The sequence below is a fragment of the Podarcis gaigeae genome (assembly GCF_964106915.1).
Source record: "Podarcis gaigeae genome assembly, chromosome: 14".
Taxonomy (NCBI): Eukaryota; Metazoa; Chordata; class Lepidosauria; order Squamata; family Lacertidae; genus Podarcis; species Podarcis gaigeae.
Genome location: NC_139690.1, coordinates 22,227,237 through 22,245,847, shown reverse-complemented (window position 1 = coordinate 22,245,847; position 18,611 = coordinate 22,227,237). Strand labels below are relative to the sequence as shown.

At 39.4% G+C, this 18,611-nt stretch overlaps 1 protein-coding gene across 6 annotated transcripts in view; it reads right to left on the bottom strand.

Annotated features, from left to right (window-relative positions):
• The window catches only part of LOC310831918 (protein FAM169B-like), a 53,032-nt gene that overhangs the window by 32,166 nt on the left and 2,255 nt on the right, over nt 1-18,611 (bottom strand). For 5 of the 6 annotated variants that reach the window (XR_014558043.1, XR_014558044.1, XR_014558045.1 and 2 more), the window contains exons 2-3: nt 5,241-5,374; nt 324-423 (exon numbers count right to left, since the gene is read on the bottom strand). Coding sequence is in view for 3 of the 6 variants with exons in the window: in XM_083713227.1 (XP_083569353.1) it covers nt 324-423; nt 5,241-5,374 (234 nt within the window). In the remaining 3 variants the exon portion in view is untranslated. The remainder of the gene's footprint in view (nt 1-323; nt 424-5,240; nt 5,375-18,611) is intronic. The other variant, XM_083713229.1, reaches the window with a different exon arrangement.

Below are 18,611 nucleotides of genomic sequence, written 5' to 3'. Positions count from 1 at the left end.
GATTTCAGGATAAGGCATAAGAATAACTGTGTATCTTATTGTTGAAACCTGCCCCAGGACATTATGATAAAGGGTTGGTAAGAAATCAAATAAATGAATAAGGTTTTTCATGTATTTGTTAGCAATAGTAGTAGTTACATTTATATTCCACTCTTCGTCCAAGAAGCTCAGAGCAGTTTACATATACAACTTTCACATGGCCTCCCATCCAGACCCTTTTCATGGCTAGACTGCCTTAGCTTCAGCAGCTGAATCATATCGTATGCCTTCAGATCATTCTGTGAGCCATGCTGCAAACTGGAGGAATAGGGTAAGCCACTCACCTGTGTTCTTATCTTGTGGATCAATTAAAACCAGAAGCTTATGTTTGCTGTCTTCTTTATACAGAGGAAGGAAGTGCATCAATGGAGCCTCAAGTTTAACCTGTAATCAAAGCTGTTATTTGCATTCATAATCTGCAACAAAAAGTAGGACTGCAGTTGCTGTTTTTAATTAATAGCAAAAGTCCAACTGTATAAACTTGGGATCTGTCTATGGGAAATGGCATTGAGGTTCCAAAACTACACAAGCGCATAATTGTTATAACAAACCAGGATCAATCCAGTTTCAAATTTTGGTTTGTTAACTGTGGTTTAGACATACCAGTTTCCTGCATTTTTACATAAAAGAGCCTGCAGTTTTCTTTCAAACCACAAACAGAACTTTAAACTTCCTTCCCTCATTCTGGAAAGATGGAGAAGCACATGAACACAAGCATTGTCAAAGTAAATAACTGCTGGCCAGAAAACATTTGTTATTGGTAAACAAATATAGAAAGGTAAATAAATACTGTAGTAAAATAAACAAATAGAAAACAATGGTTTCCTGTCAGTTCTGAATCAAGCCTAAGTGTCATATCGGCTTAGAACACTATAAAATTATGACCACTGCATAATAATGGTATCTATAAATGGATCATAGCATTTATAAAGTAATCAGTAAGATTAGGCTGCCCCACTCTGTAACACACTGTGTCACTTTCTGTGGGGCAGGGAGTGGGGGAGGTAGAAATTCCTAATCGTGTATGAAAGAAGTATCCTGTGATTTTAAGGTGGTTGGCGATCCAAATACAAGTTGGCATTCTGGGTGTTGGAACTGACCCCCCCCCCAAAAAAAAACACCACACACACCTCAATGATCAATTCAGTTCCACTCACTGAACAATCCAGAATAGACGTACCTACTCTCCTTTAGATAAAAGCCATTACCAATTTGTTTATTTCACACTTTTTTTCAAATAATAATAATAATAATAATAATAATGTATTATTTATACCCCGCCCATCTGGCTGGGCCTCCCCAGCCACTCTGGGCGGATTCCATAGACACCTAAAATACATACAAAGAATGTATGATAGTTTAAAACTGGCCTAAGCAAAGATACTTGCGTTTAATTAAAAATGAGCAACAAATTCAAAACAGTGAGGGCAATACCCAGGCCCAAAATGATGAGGTGGTAGAAATGAAGGGAAAGGGGATGTTTAATTACAAGCATCTCATCTCATGCTTGGAGTGAACATCATCTCAGTGTAATCCTCTTCCACCATAACATTAAGCCAAATACCCAGTTTTCTTTGCCACAGAAATTGGGAACATTTTGATTTTTCATCTCAGAACTTGATTAGCAAACTGCCAAATCCAAGTGTTTGTTATAACTGGGATGGGGGACAGGGCTGAAAGAAACAAAGAGAAGATGTTCCTTAGAGGTCTGTTTTCACTCCACCCCCCAAATGCAACAGAAAATTAAAATAACATTTAGGTTCTGATTATAAACCACAGAAACCAGCATACTTATAAATCACAGCCAAGATTGCATCCTTAGCTCACCCTATTGTGTCTCGCTTTTGTAAGGATGCAGCATCACTTAGCGTGCTAAGCTCCTCAGTCCCCCTTCCCCCTCTCCCCAACTGAGCACCAGATGGGATGCTAACTCTGCATCCAGGCACGACAGGTTGAGCTAAGGACAGAACAACAGCCTGAACCCTTTTGTGTGTGTGTGTCTTTCTCTCCCTCCCTCCCCCCCACCATGCCTTGTGTTTTATTTAGCTTTGGAAGCAGTTCCATTCTTGAGACGCCAGAGGGCATTGAAAGAATGTTTTATTATGCCAGGCATCCTTTCCTCTCAGGCTACATAAAAACTCACCTTAGGTACACAGGTTGCTCCACTCACCTGTGGAAATGACTACAAACCATCTTCCAAAACTGCATGAAGCCATGGTTTCAGTTGGCTTTTTTCGTTGCTCCAGCTCAATAAACTAATGCATTTATGGAAGCCTCCCCCACCCACTTGTCTTGCACTGTGAAGCAGTGACACGGTGAAAGGATGCCAAAAGGATTGAGGGATGGGAGAAAGACTTAAACATCCCATTTCCTTCCAGCTGGGAACAGCCTGCATTGCAGACTTAATCTCTAAGCATTTTATCTCGTCTGCATCAACCCTTTTTGTTCAAACTTTCCATGACAACCCAATGCACATTAGAAAACGCAATTGTTAGAATAAAAACACCCTCTGGCACTGAAAGCAAATCAACTGTATCCAAGCAGTTGCAGATCATGCAATAACAACTTTCAATCTACAGTGTTAATGTCCTCCCAGATCAGGATTATGGGGAAATAAAATCTGCAGCCAGAATCCAATGAGGTACTTCAGTCACACACCCAAGCGTTTCTTCGCACGCAGTGGGATTGTTGACATTTTTAATTGAACAGTAGATACATTCATCCCCATGTCATAACAAATGCCGCACTGGAAAGCCCCCTCAGTTTCATAAGAGGCTTCCTATACAGCATGGACAGGTCCTGCCTGAGTAGCAGAAATCAGAAGTACCTTTGGACACACCAATCAAGTCAGATGTAGCCGGATGAAACAGAAACCCGTGATCTGAGCAATGCTGGCTTCAGGACTGAAAGGCCTGCTCTTTGCAAAGTCCATGGAAGTTGCCATTTCAATTTACCACGATTCCACAAACTGATGCTCTGCCAGGGGCATTTTGGGAAACTGAAATTGTTGTTGTTGTTATTGATCCGCCCTTCACCCTAAGGTCCTAGGGTGGGTTACAATATTAAAACACAATACTGTAAACAGTTTAAGACAACTAACAATCACAAAAATAAGCTGGGCCCTAAAAATATCAAAAACCAGCATAAAGAGGTGTGTTTTCAGCATTCTCTGGAAGCTGTATAATGAAGGTGCCGGACGCACCTATGCGGGGATGGAGTTCCACAGCTAAGGGGTCACCACAGAGAAGGCCCTCTCCTGGGCGACCACCATGCCAGCCTCTGAGGGTGGAGGAACTACCAAGGGGGCTCCTACTTCCTTCTGCCAACCTCAGAACCTAAGGTGGTGAGTAGGGAAGAAGACAGCCTTTGGGGGATTTGGGTCCTGCGTTGTTCAAGGCTTAAAACACTAATGTGAGCACCTTGCATTGGGCCTGGAAACGAACAGTAAAGCAGTGCAACTGTTTCACTGCAGGTAGGTCACTGGAATACCAAGGTGACATACATGCTCCACAGCGATGGTGAGGGGACTCGGGACTGAATGTGTCACCAGCTCGATCTCACCATTCCACAGTGAGAAAAGAGCATCAACAGGAGCACCAGCCATGTCTAGTGGAAAGATTCCATCATTCTCCGAGAGAGGAATGACCCAATGGATCCACCACCCATGCAGAAATGGGTAACTACATCCACCCCAAAGCTCACCAGGGAATTGTCCATGCTGTTGTTGCTCCCTGCTGCTGCCGCTTTGCAAAACCACAGCTGAGGCAGAGCAGCAGGACAGGCTTTATGAGCCATAGTAACATAAGAAGAGCCTTATGGGATCTGGTCAAAGGCTGATCTACTCCAGCATCCTGCTTTCACCAAATAGATCTTTAAAGGAGGCTCTTAAGCAGGACATCAGTGCAATAGCACTGTCCCCAAATGCAATTCTCAGCAACTGGCCTCCAGAGGCATACTGCCTCCCATGCATAGGTAGAGGATAGTCATTGTAGCTAGTAGCCTCTGAGGAAGGTGAATTGTGTGAGAAAAGTTAGCCAAGCATGAGAAAAAGGAATTGTTGCCAAGTCGGAACGCAACCTTGTAAGAAGCTGTGTGTCAAGAAGCTTATATCTCCTGCTCCTTCTTGCCAAATGTATCCTGGGAGCTGTTTCAGCTGAAATTGCTTATTCAGCTGTACTGAATACTGTAAAAATACTCTTGATTTTAATAATGGCAGCAACTATGGGCTTGTCCACACTTGTCCCATGCCTCCAAAGCACAGGTCTGAGCAATTTCTCATTCACCCTGCTGCTTTCCCATTGAAAACCCGCTCCTTACCACTGAATCGGAGCAAACGTCAAGCTGCAGAAAACCCAACAGATGTTTGCTTCATTTCAGCAGTAAAAAGCAATATATCCCTGGAGGAAAGGAGTGGGGAAAGCAGAAATGTGGACGAGCTCTATGTTTCAGCATTTCTCTCCAGCCAGCTGCTGTACTCTGAAGACATCAACTGACTCTTGTTTGGTGTAGTCTATTCCCACTACACCACTGATAAGCTTCATCCTCCATGAATACTCTTTCAAAGCCATCCAAGTTGGTGGCCGTTACTACAATTTGTGGGATAAGACTTGACAAGGTGCTGAAGCCCAAGCAACTTCTTCAGGAAACCAGTTGCTGAGGTGGGATTAAGTCAAGTAAGCTATTGTAGGCAAACCAATGGGCTCATGTTTCAAAGCCCTCTTTAAAAGGCAAGGAAAACAGGCATGGACAACACTAACACCTACAACTGGCAGGCAATTACACAACTCTGGATTGATCTGAACTGATTTACATATTGGAAAACTGGGCTTCTGTCCCTTCCTGATCAACAGGGTAAATAAATTATATTTGCTTCATTTCAAGCTCAAGATTCTGCACTGGAGAAATACTTTACCATAACTCTAAATGGATATGGCCAATAATGGCCTTTGCCTGGCCTAGCAAGTAGTTTTTGCTTGTTTTTAATTTCAGCCCGTATGAATTTAAGTTCTTAAGTTGCATTTTGCCCACTTCTGCTTTACAGACTTTCACTCTCATCAAGAAACTAAAAAGTCATAGTTTGGCTTGAAACATGTAGTGATTTTTAACTCCATGGGACTAGCCAAGTCATCATTACAAAGAATTCTGGGCAAGGGTGATTTCATTTTGCTACTATCTAGAAAGAAGAAGTAAACTACACTTACTTTCCCTCTTCCTGGAATAGATAAAAACTCAACAGCAGATGATGGCTCCTCTAAAATCTTTGTATAATATGAATGAGCTTCTTCTTCCAGAGCCTCGGGTTTTCCACCTTTAATATCCACTGGATAAAGATGATCTAGGTGAAAGGAGAATGTTAAATATTGGCCTGTTTATGTGTACTGGTCAAACACAACATGAGTGTCAAACTGTGTTGTTGGGTAGCATCATTGCCTTATGAAGAAAATACAATGAAGTTCTTCACACTATGCAATAATAAGAATACAGTATTTTTAAGCAGTGCTGTGGTGATTTACTATTAAATATGCTACTTCTCACTAGGATTGCAACACTTAATAAATTAAGTGGTTGGATTAATAGATTAAAAACTAAAGTGAACTTTAACACAAGTAGTTATAAAAATTTCAGATGCCATGTGCAATCCTAAAATATATTATTTCATTTTCTTACTCATGGATGGGGAACTGTGGCCACTGATGGACTCCATCTCCCATCATCCCTGACCATTCGCTATGCATGCTTGGCCTGATGGGAGCTGGAGTCCAACAACACCTGGAGCAGGTGTGGGGAATGTTTGGTTCTCCAATTGTTGCTGAGCTACAACTCCAATCATCCCAGGGCAATGGCCACATTTGCTAAGGCCAACAGGAGTTGCAATTCAGCAACATCTGGAGGGCCACAGAATGACCACCCCTGTTCTAAGAGAATGTCTGCTATATACACACACATGCTTCATAAAATACGCATTTCACTAAGAGAACTATATAGGATGATTAATAATTATATTTAAAGTAACAAAAGAAAGTATATTTTGCTACAGAATTGTTTTTTTTAAAAAAAATACTGAATATTTTTGTTTAATTGAGCGACAGCCCTACTTCTCTCCAAACTCAAACTTTGACCACAATGGTGTACAACTTTTTGTAGGATCACTCATTCTGTCTCACATAGGAGGGCCTAAAATGAGAATGTATACGAGAGTATATATAATGAGAGTATATAAAGCAGCAGCAAAACTACAGGAACAATTTTGCTCCTTCACAGTAGCCAGAACCACAAAGTAACTATAACGTTTTCAAGGAAAGGTAGAAAAATGTATCTACCTAATTTCCTATGTTATAACAAAACCACAGCAATAACAACTAGCTCAAAATGGTCTCTTCTTAGATTTCTGCATAAGCAAAAAATTGAGAATTTCCAAATTGGCAAAACAAACCTGAGAGCTATTTCCTTCAAACGTGGTCCACTGACTAAAATCCCTTTAGTTTTTAAAATTTTCAACCTTGCAACTGAGATACATTGCAGATTAAAGAATTTGTCCACTATCGTACATTCAAAGTCTTTGATTATGGACATTTTCTAAACAAAGTAAATGTTTTTGCAAGAAATGGAATATATATTTTATATCTATTTAACTAATTTAACAGATCTGTTAAAGATTAGTGGAGAAGTCAGGTGGAGGAGAGATTTAGGCAGTGAGAGCAGGGGCAAGTGTTAAAGCCTCCCCCCACCTGCCGCCCCGAAACTGCTCTGTTCCCAACTGTTCTGAGTGAAAACTTTATCTAAGAGGGTTATTGGGTCACCTTTACTGTACACCCATTTTCCTGCCACTACAAAATGCCATTCAGCAGGATAGGCTTCAAAATTACTTCCTGGCCTTCTCAAGCTACCTTCTAAAGGCCTAATATTTCCTAGAAATATTAGCCAGAATGGTGGGTAAAAGGTAAAGTTAAAGGACCCCTGTATAGTTAAAGCTATGGTTTTCCCAGTAGTGATGTATGGAAGTGAGAGCTGGACCATAAAGAAGGCTGATCGCCGAAGAATTGATGCTTTTGAATTATGGCGCTGGAGGAGACTCTTGAGTGTCCCATGGACTGCAAGAAGATCCAACCTATCAATTCTGAAGGAAATCAGCCCTGAATGCTCACTGGAAGGACAGATCCTGAAGCTGAGGCTCCAATACTTTGGCTACCTCATGAGAAGAGAAGACTCCCTGGAAGAGACCCTGATGTTGGGAAAGATTGAGGGCACAAGGAGAAGGGTACGACAGAGGACGAGATGGTTGGACAGTGTTCTCAAAGCTACCAACATGAGTTTGACCAAACTGCGGGAGGCAGTGGAAGACAGGAGTGCCTGACGTGCTCTGGTCCATGGGGTCACGAAGAGTTGGACATGACTAAACGACTAAACAACAACAAAAGGACCCCTGACCATTAAGTCCTGTTGCGAACGACTCTGGGGTTGTGGCGCTCATCTCACTTTACTGGCCTAGGGAGCTGACGTTTGTCTGCAGACAGTTTTTCCGGGTCATGTGGCCAGCATGACTAAGCTGCTTCTGGCAAAACCAGAGCAGCGCACGAAAATGCCATTTACCTTCCTGCTGGAGCAGTACCTATTTATCTACTTGCACTTTGACGTGCTTTTGAATTGCTAGGTTGGCAGGAGCTGGGACCGAACAACGGGAGCTCACCCCGTCGCGGGGATTCAAACCATTGACCTTCTGATTGGCAAGCCCTAGGCTCAGTGATTTAGACCACAGCACCACCTGTGTCCCATAGAATGGTGGGTAGTGAACCTCAAAATAAGGCAGGCCATATTAACAACATCTGTGTTTGAGACTATGAGCGCAAGCATACTGGAGTATAGCATACTAGAGTAATCACAAACTGAGCAATGCAACAGCGGTTAATTTCCACTGCAAAGCATAAGTCAGCACTTTGTACTAAAGAAACCGTGGGGTGGGTGAGGGGATATAAGAGAGGTACACCGGCCCTCCTAGAAGTATGTCAAACAACCATATTAGGCAAAGGGGATCCACTCCACATTAGGAACAAAATGAGACATCATTATTATTTAATGTGCTAATAAGATATTTTTAAATAGAGGAATGCTTTGCAGGATTAATACCAATCTTATTTTTAAAGTCTTTATGCACAGGTTTAAGTTCTGGGTATGTGTTCCATAAACAGCAAAATGTGTGGCATTCCATCTATGAAGCTGAAAAGCACGCTGTATTCTATCCCAGTAATGCCTGAATTATGGATACAGCATTTTGTTTGTCCCTCCTGTAAACATGCTGGCAACATAAATCTCTTAACCTTTCAAAATCTCTTAGCAAGTACAGTATTCTTCATAGTGGTTCATGTGAACTTGTGTGATGATGATCAATATATAGAAATACAAAAAGTACAGAAATATCACAGGGCAAAATCTTTAGCTAAATATTCTTGCACCCAACATACTAGGCAGTATAGAATCATAGTGTAGAATCACAGAATTGTAGAGTTGGTAGCGACCCTGAGGATCATCTAGTTCAACTCCCTGAAATGAAGGAATATGCAGCTGTCCCATACAGGAATCAAACCTGCAACCTTGGCATTATCAGCAATAATGTTATTCATGTTCTGTTTAACCCAGCAGAAAATATAGTGTCATAAGTTTAATTTACTTTCAAATCTGGGTATTTAACTTTTCAGTAGGCGAGATGGCGCTGCATTTGCCGTTCAACTTCTTCAGCATGTCTGTTTCTCAAAATGTAAGATGAGATACAGACACGTGCCACTCTTCTTTCTAAAATATTTTGAACTGCAAAAGCAGATCTCATAAATATTCTGTTTCCATAAGCCCAAAGTGTTTTTATACATGACAAAACAACTCTTGCTGTTGTCTCACAGAGTGATGAGAGAGAAGTAAAAAGTTGGGGGTGGGATAAAATTTGCCAATTTCCTTTTTCTACTTAGATACTGTTTTCTGCAACTGCCTGGGTTATGGAGTGTCTCTTTCAACAGCTCTGTAACTGGAGATTCCAAAATTCCAAGGAGAACTTTGTAGCCAATTTAAATTGCTGGATTACATTTAAAACAGCTATTCATCCACAGCTACGTGTTAAGAGAATATTGAGCCAGAAAAGCTACAATAAACCAGTTTGAATCTATTTAAAACAGAACAAACTTATATGACCGTCACCAACAAAGGGGGAAAATGAGAGTAATAAAATATGAGGGGTTCTCTGCAACCGCAGAAAAGATACAGTGCAACCATCCAGAGAGTATATTTAGAAGAAGAGGCCTCCTGCATTTGAGAGATTCCAGACATTCTAGCCGTTGCATTTCTGCAGAGCTGAGAGGGACTGCCATCTTAAATAACCCAAGCTGGTAAACAAGGTCATGACATCACACAGGCTGATTCTACAGCAACAATGTCAACAAAGGTCTCAAACCAGTAGGTTGCAGCCTCAGGTCTTTTACATGTGGTAATTAGCTACATTCACACCAAAAGTAAAATATTTCTGTTGAATCTAAAGGAAATAACATACATAGTTTATGTCCCTGTCTAGGAGTCTTCTGTTAATCATGAAAAGACCAGTTTCAGAAAGGAAGAGAGAAAGAGCTCCGTATCTAAGGCACCCAAAAAGGTGTCCTTTCTTCAATTAAAATTAGCACTGAGATCTTAAAAGCAATCAGCCAATTTCCTTTTTTGGATGACTTATTTCTGGACTTGTTTAACTGATTTTAACAACTGCAAACTTAGGCTTTTAGGTACAGGAAATCACATCTTCATAACAGAGGTTGGAACAGAGGTTTTTTTTTCATATCCTTTATTCTACAATACTTTACAATAGCTTCCACCTTCCAGTACAGAAGGACATTTTGTACTTACTGTATCTATCCACCTGCAGAGCATCCTAAGCATCTGCCACAGATCTGCCTAAATTTGGACAATAAAATTGGTTATCTAGAAAAAAATTCACTGCCCTAAATTAATTGAGAACTGATATAGCATGCTTGACTTATATTTAGGAAACAAAACTAAGGCTGTAATTTTATACTTGCTTATCTGTAAGTAAGCACCACCAAACTCAATTGAACTTACTTCTGAATAGACATGCATAGGGTTACACTGTTTAAAAGGTATCCCATTTTAATTTGATTGAACTGAATGACTGAATGACAAGTCAATAGCATATATTTCACTTGCATTAGATTTTAGAGGAGGAAATGATGGCTCAGAAAATTGTTGGAGGGGATGCGCAGTCAAAGGTACATATTTCCATATGTGGTGGTGTTGTGACATCATCAAACCCTTCTGGAACGCTCTCTTCAAATAAATAAGCTTGATATACAAGAAAACAATTGAAATGTCTGCTGCAATAGCACCACTTGCGCTTAGGATCCTGTCTACTCGTGATTATCCTAAAGATGACCTCTTGAGCCTTTCTATTGACTGCTGCTTGTATGGATAGCCAGATGTTGGAAAACCAGTGATGGGCTGAACAACGATTCTTGGTAAGACAGACTATGCCAGGTGAAAGCAGCAAAGGGCAAATGCTATCCATATTCCTTTTATAGCATGTGGCAACTGTTTATTGAATACATACATAGTTCAGACTGTGGCAGGAATCCACCCAGCACTCATGGGAAAATGTGGTGTGATCTCTTAGAGTTATCGAATGAAACTTTAACACATAGCATGATAAAAACTCTGTAATTTTATCAGGACAAGTAACTTGTTTACTGTTGTAACAATTGTTTTCTCAATATTTACCTTCTGTACCATGAAAATAAATAAAAACAGTATTTTTTAAAAGAAAGGAAAAAAGAAAATTGCTTAGAATGCCATAAAATTTTTGCAGATAAACACATTTGCTTTCCAAAGATAGTCCCCGGGGGGGGGGGGGGGGAACCAATCACAACTTTTATTTTAGATTCAACTTGTATTCAAACTGCCAATTAAACTGCAAGAAATTTTGTGAAATAGGACACATACTAGAGTTAATTACGGTGGCCTCCAAACTCACTTTGCTTGAGATTTAAGATGGATGGAAATGGCATATGTTGACATGATTGCTTAATCACTGCACCATGTAAATCCCACTATAAAACCACAGTTCTGATTAACTGTAGAATAGTTATTTACTGTCTTGAACTAAAATTATGGTCATTCAAACCCACAGGCCTAGATCACCTCATTACTGATTCAGCACAGCCTGAAGCCAGCAGGAAATATTATTATTCCATAACCAAAAGAATTTTGCCTCTACAGTACAACAGGAAAAACACAATGCTTTTATGTAAAATCCTGCAAGTTCAATAAAAAGGGCATCAAGCTGTCCTATATGTATTTTAACCAATCTTCTGTTCCAAACCTCTGCAAGCCAGATCTCTGTCAAGAACTGACCATAGGTTATTGCACAAACTTAAGTTTATTTGCTTAAAGCTGTTCTTAGTGGAATTTCAAGTTGTAGAAGCTACCAAATCTCCAAATGAAAGGGCCTTTAAGAAAACCTTCAAATTCTCCTAGTGTAGTGGCAGATGTGGGAAACAAAGAGGGCAACTCATCCTTATGATAGGTAAACTGGTAAGACTACAACCCATCAAACTAAATAGTGACAGGTGCCCTGCCCCCTTTTCACTGTTAAATCCTGCCCCCTTTGGGCAATGACCCAAAAGAGAGATTTTGGAAAGAATCCCAAAGCAATCAAAAAAGAGGCAAGATTTGCGGTGAAAAGGGGACACCTGCCACTTTTTAGTATGATGGATGGTACTCCTACTAATCTTCTGCCAGTTACCCACTTATGACTCACACGGCATTTTAAAGGATTTATTTGTAATAAGAATCCCATGTTCCTTGTGTTGTCATTGAGAGATGAGGTTCCAGCCACTCTAAACTCCCTTCTGACCTTCATAACCTTCAGTTACTATATCAACCTACAGCTGACATCAGTGCTGTTAAAGTGATGAATAATCAAATTATTTCCACACTGGGTACATCAATGATATAATTACCCACTTTCAAATAGAGATCATGCCTGTCCCCGAGTAAAGCCTTTACTGGTTCAATCAAGCATGTTTAGGAAGGCTGAAGGAGTTAATGTAGGTTTGCAGAAGTATAAAAATCAGAATGCTAACTATTGAGGAGCGGGCAGCCTGAAGTGGAAGGGGGAATGAAATGCAGTCTTATGTAGTATGCTAAGGCTGACTGGCTGGAATAGTGGATTTTTCAATATTTTGTTTTTGTCACATATTACAAAGTATTATCAAAGAGACTCCTCTAATAAAGAACCAATGAAGGAGACTCCTGAACTTTTTAGCGAATTACTGGCCCATGAGATTTTGTTGTTGATAAGATTTGCTGTTAGGAAATATAGCATTTCATGCAGATTATTATTCATCTTCTGCGAAAAATATGGTGTGTAATAAACAGACAGATGTTTTCTGGAGTTTAAAGTTAACCTGGAATTTATCCAGCATTGTAGATTTTACTAGTATTTGAATATTTAAAATCCCTTACTTCCAATTCAAACCGTTTTTTGTAGCTATATTACGTTTAAAAACTACACACCTATCTCACACAATGAAAAAAATCAAGAAGAAGAAGAAGAAGAAGAAGAAGAAGAAGAAGAAGAAGAAGAAGAAGAAGAAGAAGAATTTATTTATACCCCACCCATCTGGCTGGGTTTCCCCAGCCACTCTATTCTATGTGGTAGGAGATTGTTGTATCACATAGAAGAAAATATCTGGATTGATAAGTTTTATAAATCTGCTTGCTTGCTAAAGAATTACAAATCTGATGTAATACTAATGTGGTAAGTTTTTAAAAATCTGGAATTAAAAACAAAAAATGAGATTATATTATGAAGCACCTTGTCTTTGTTGGTTGAAGGAATGGATGACATTGGAGAATTCACATATTTTAGACTTGGAAGGCAATAATAATATTTTAGGTTGGCACGCTTATTTATGGTATCAAAAGGTGAAAGTACATAAAGGATTTACAAATCATATAATTAGAAAAAAATGGTATAGAGTTTGTGATAAATACAAAAAAATTATTAGAGGCAAAAACACCACTTTGGCTCTCACTGTTGGAAGCTATAGCAGTAAAGAAAAATAATATGATAGAAGGGTGGACAACTTATAGAGATTTATTAAAGCAAGGGAGGAGAGCATCAATTGAAATAATTTAAGGAATTATCAGGAAAATTAACAACATGGATACAATATCATCATTTGAACTAAGTATTTAATAAAAATAGGATACGAGGGTTTGGGGAACAAATATCACAACTGGAGAGAGATCTGCTGCAATGTAATGAAAAAGTGTTATATAAAATTTATAAGATATTATTGGATGGGAGAAAAAGGATGAGCAACTAAAATCCTCAATGATACATTGGGCAATAGATATTGGTCATAATATAGATATGGAAGCATGGGAACGATTGTGGAATATGGATATAAAACTTACAACATGCTATGGTTTAAGAGAAAATTATTTGAAAATGTCACATCGATAGTACCTACTTAACACTGAGGAAATTGGCAAAAATGTATAAAATGTATAAATCAAAATAAAATAAGTACTGGAAATGTAAAGAAAAAGAAGGTTCTTTTTATCATATGTGGTGGTCTTGTAGTAAGGTTAAAGCTTACTGGGAAATGATATATTTAATGAATTGAAAAAGATGTTTAAAATAACATTTTTTTAAAAAAAAACAGAAGCTTTCATTTGGGAAATTATAGGGATGGAACGATCCAAACTGTATAGAAATTTATTTATTTATGTGACTACAGCGGAAAGAATGTTAGTTGCCCAAAAATGGAAAGAAGAAGTCCCAGCAAAAGAAGAATGTACAAAAACTTATGGAATATGCAGAAATGGCAAAACTTACTGGAAAAATAAGAAATCAAGATAACAAACTTTTTATAAAAGAATGGAAATGGTTTATTGAATATTTACAAATAAACTGTAAACATATAAGACCATTGGCAGGATTATTGTAACAACCTGCAGTTTTATAAGGTAGATGAATAGAATAAATGAGTAAAGTTAATTTGGAATATGCAGAAAATATAAAAAAATAAATTTAAGGTACTGCAGAAAGAGGAGGAAGGAAGTCGAGTTTTGAAATGTTAAAATGATTGTAACATTATTGAAATGTATAAAACTGAAAATCATAAATAATATAATAATTTTAAAATAAAAATATAAAACTGCATACAACTAGAGAAGGAATTCAAGCTGCAGCAATATCATAGGAAAAATTACTCAAATCTTTGCTTTCCAAAGCTGAAGTAGGAATATGAAGCAGAGCCATCATTATTTTCATCAAAGAGAGGAAGAAGGTCTGAACAGTCACACCTGATTTGAAATAAATCTGATTTATTTATTACAGATGGGAAAATAAGGCTGAAAGAATGCAGTCCTGAATATCATTTGGCAAAAGGGCGGCTCACAAATGAAAGAAAGAAAAGAAAAATATACTACCAACAATTCTAACAAATAGACCAACTGAGGTTTATGGAGGTATCAGTGGCGTAGCGTGGGGGGGCGGGGGGGGCGGCCGCACCGGGCGCAACATCTGGGGGTTAGGGTTAGGGGGCGCAAATCCACGGGTTAGGGGGCGCAAATCCACAGGTTAGGGGGTGCAAATTACTTGCCTTGCCCCGGGTGCTGACAACCCACGCTACGCCACTGGGTGGTATAGTTTTGTGCAACCAACTTTAATTCTGAGGCATCAATCAGAGACAAGTAAATCAATTTTAATGATAAAGCAGAGACATAAAGGTTTCAGTTGTGGGGGTTTGACATATCTCCAAAATATGACTCTATAGAAAACTGGAGGTGGAGGAAAAAAGAATATGTTACTGGTATGCGTAAAAAAAAAGGAAAGGTGTGGGATTAGCAGCTTAATTTCAAAGCAGAAAATTGACTTAGACTTTGCATAAACAATGCTATATCTTTAAGCGTTCTGACTGACAGTCAGGGTTGAAAAACAACCATTCAGTCTGAAAGCAGAGCCTATTAAAAAGCATGATGTTTCTAAACAGCATCTGTTATGTACTAATAAGCATTATTTAAAGGACACAGACCTTTAATTGCTTCCAAACATGCACTTATTCAAAATTGCCACAAGGCAATCTTTACCAAAAGCATCACATGAGCCCACAGGAATCCCAACAATACAATACAAAATGTTTTTTAGTTTTAATTTGACTTGAAGTCTCAGAGCGCAACAAATGTATAGAGAGGCACTTTTTGCGAATTGTATGAAAATGTTTGTGAAGCTTCACAAGAATGAATTGCAAATAAGAATTACATCAGAGCTATTTGCCATCTGTTGTCAGCAATGCTGTCTTGCTAAAACTGGTCACCAGACTGCAGTTTTGTAAGTTTAAAAGGCAACCTTTTAAATGTGTAACTAAGCAGAAGGCTCTGTGTGTGCTTGACCTAAAACCTGGAAGTCACTTGGCAAATTCATCACAAAGCATGATAAGGATTTTTCGCATGCTTTTTTATTTAGAATACATAATGTTGCTCATGTACTATAAAAGCATAGGGGCAATGTTTTAAAATAGATTGTGTTCATGAAGTTTTTTCACACAAATTCTACAAAACTAGAAGATCAAAGTACCCTCAATAATATCTGAATTACATTTGAAAATGTACGTTGTGGATGCTGAAAATGAGTAGGACTAATCTCAATCCAGGTCTCAATATTTAGGGTGGCATTCAACTAAGTTTCACTCGACATACTGTAATGCATAGACCTAACTTACTCATGTTAATTTATTTTAATGTCTCCTCTGAGTAATACTTAGGTGAATACCACCCTTACAATTCACTTGCGGCACAGTTTTGAGATAAAACCAAATCCCATGGGATGTCAAGGAAGGCAAGGGAAATTTATGTGGATGCAAAGGTCACTTCTCATGTCATATTCCTTAAGCACAAATATTTTGTTGTTGTTGTTGTTTAGTCGTGTCCGACTCTTCGTGACTCCATGGAGCATGGAGCATGGCCATGATCTTAGTTTTTTTGATGTTGAGCTTCAGACCATATTTTGCACTCTCCTCTTTCACCCACATTAAAAGGTTCTTTAATTCCTCCTCACTTTCTGCCATCAAGGTTGTGTCATCTGCATATCTGAGGTTGTTGATATTTCTTCCGGCAATCTTAATTCCGCCTTCGGATTCATCCCGTCCAGCCTTTCACATGATGAATTCTGCATATAAGTTAAATAAGCAGGGAGACACTATACAGCCTTGTCGTACTCCTTTCCCAATTTTAAACCAATCAGTTATTCCATATCCAGTTCTAACTGTAGCTTCTTGTCCCACATAGAGATTTCCCAGGAGACAGATGAGGTGATCAGGCACTCCCATTTCTTTAAGAACTTGCTGTGGTTGACACAGTCAAATGCTTTTGCGTAGTCAATGAAGGAGAAGTAGATTTTTGGGGGAACTCTCTAGCTTTCTCGATAATCCAGCGCATGTTTGCAATTTGGTCTCTGGTTCCTCTGCCCCATCAAAATCCAGCTTGCACTTCTGGTAGTTCTCGGTCCACATACTGCTTAAGCCTGCCTTGTAGAATTTTAAGCATAACCTTGCTAGTGTGTGAGATGAGTGCAACTGTGCGGTAGTTGGAGCATTCTTTGGCACTGCCCTTCTTCGGGATTGGGATGTAGACTGATCTTCTCCAATCCTCTGGCCACTACTGAGTTTTCCAAACTTGCTGACATATTGAGGGTAGCACCTTAACAGCACTATCTTTTAAAATTTTAAATAGTTCAGCTGGAATATCATCACTTCCACTGGCCTTCCACTGGTTATTAGCAGTGTTTTCTAAGGTCCATTTGACTTCATTATCCAGGATGTCTGGCTCAAGGTGAGCAACCACATTACCTGGGGTGTACGAGACCTCCATATATTTCTAGTATAATTCCTCTGTGTATTCTTGCCACCTCTTCTTGATGTCTTCTGCTTCTGTTATGTCCTTACCACTTTTGTCCTTTTTTATGGTAATCTTTGTACGAAATGTTCCTTTCATATCTCCAATTTTCTTGAACAGATCTCCGGTTTTTCCCATTCTGTTGTTTTCCTCTATTTCTTTGCATTGCTTGTTTAAGAAGGCCCTCTTGTCTCTCCTTGCTATTTTTTGGAAATCTGCATTCAATTTCCTGTATCTTTCACTATCTCCCTGGCATTTTGCTTGCCTTCTCTCCCCCGCTATTTGTAAGGCCTCATTGGACAGCCACTTTGCTTTCTTGCATTTCCTTTTCATTGGGATGGTTTTCGTTGCTGCCTCCTGTATAATGTTACGAGCCTCCATCCATAGTTCTTCAGGCACTCTGTCCACCAAATCTAAATCCTTAAACCTGTTCCTCACTTCCACTCTGTATTCATAAGGGATTTGATTTAGATTGTGTCTTACTGGCCCAGTGGTTTTTCCTACTTTCTTCAGTTTTGCTATAAGAAGCTGGTGATCTGAGCCACAGTCAGCTCCAGGTCTTGTTTTTGCTGACTGTATAGAGCTTCTCCATTTTTTGCTGCAGAGAATATAATCAATCTGATTTCGATGCTGCCCATCTGGTGATGTCCATGTGTAGAGTCGTCTCTTGTGTTGCTGGAAAAGAGTATTTGTGATAACCAGCTTGTTCTCTTGACAGAACTCTATTAGCCTTTGCTCAGCTTCGTTTTGAACTCCAAGGCCAAACTTGCCAGTTGTCCTCCACTCTTCCTCAGTAGCATATTGGACGCCTTCCGATCTGAGGGGCTCATCTTCCAGCGTCATAACTTTTATATTCCTGTTGTCTTTGTCCATGGAGCTTTCTTGGCAGGGATACTGGAGTGGCTTGTCGGTTCCTCCTCCAGGTGGATCACGTTTGGTCAAAACTCTCCACTATGACCTGTCCATCTTGGGTGGCCCTGCATGGCATAGCTCATAGCTTCTCTGAGTTATTCAAGCCCCTTCGCCACAACAAGGTAGTGATCCATGAAGGAGACAAATATATTAACATAAATAATAACATGTGTACCCTTATGGGCAGGTTGAAGGGTACATGACTATTCAGTGAACCCACGAGAGATGAGGAAATGAGAAATAAGATGGCAGTACAGGTTAGGGTAGAGAGAAAGGCAATCACACAGAAAGGTCCCAAGAAGACAGAAATAAGCAAAAGAAAAATCAAACAGAAGCCAAGAAATTAAAAGTAGGACCCATGTTAAAGTAATTAACTGGTAGATTCTACTGGCCAGTTGCCAATCTCCCCTTCTTGGGCAGGGTTCTTAAGCTGGTAGTCACAGACCAGATCCAGACACTTTTGGAGGAAACTGATTTTCTAAATCCATTTCAATTGGGCCCAGTTTTGGCACAGAAACTGTTTTGCTCGCCCTGCATGGTTACCTTTCTTGGGAGAAAAACAGCGGAAATGTGTCCCCGTTAATTCTCCTCAACCTCTCAGCAGTTTTACAAACCACCAACCATAGTATCCTTCTGGAGCCCTTCTGGAGCAGCTGTCCAAGTTAGGTGTGGGTAGCACCGCTTTGGAGTGGTTCTGGTCCTACTTGGATGGT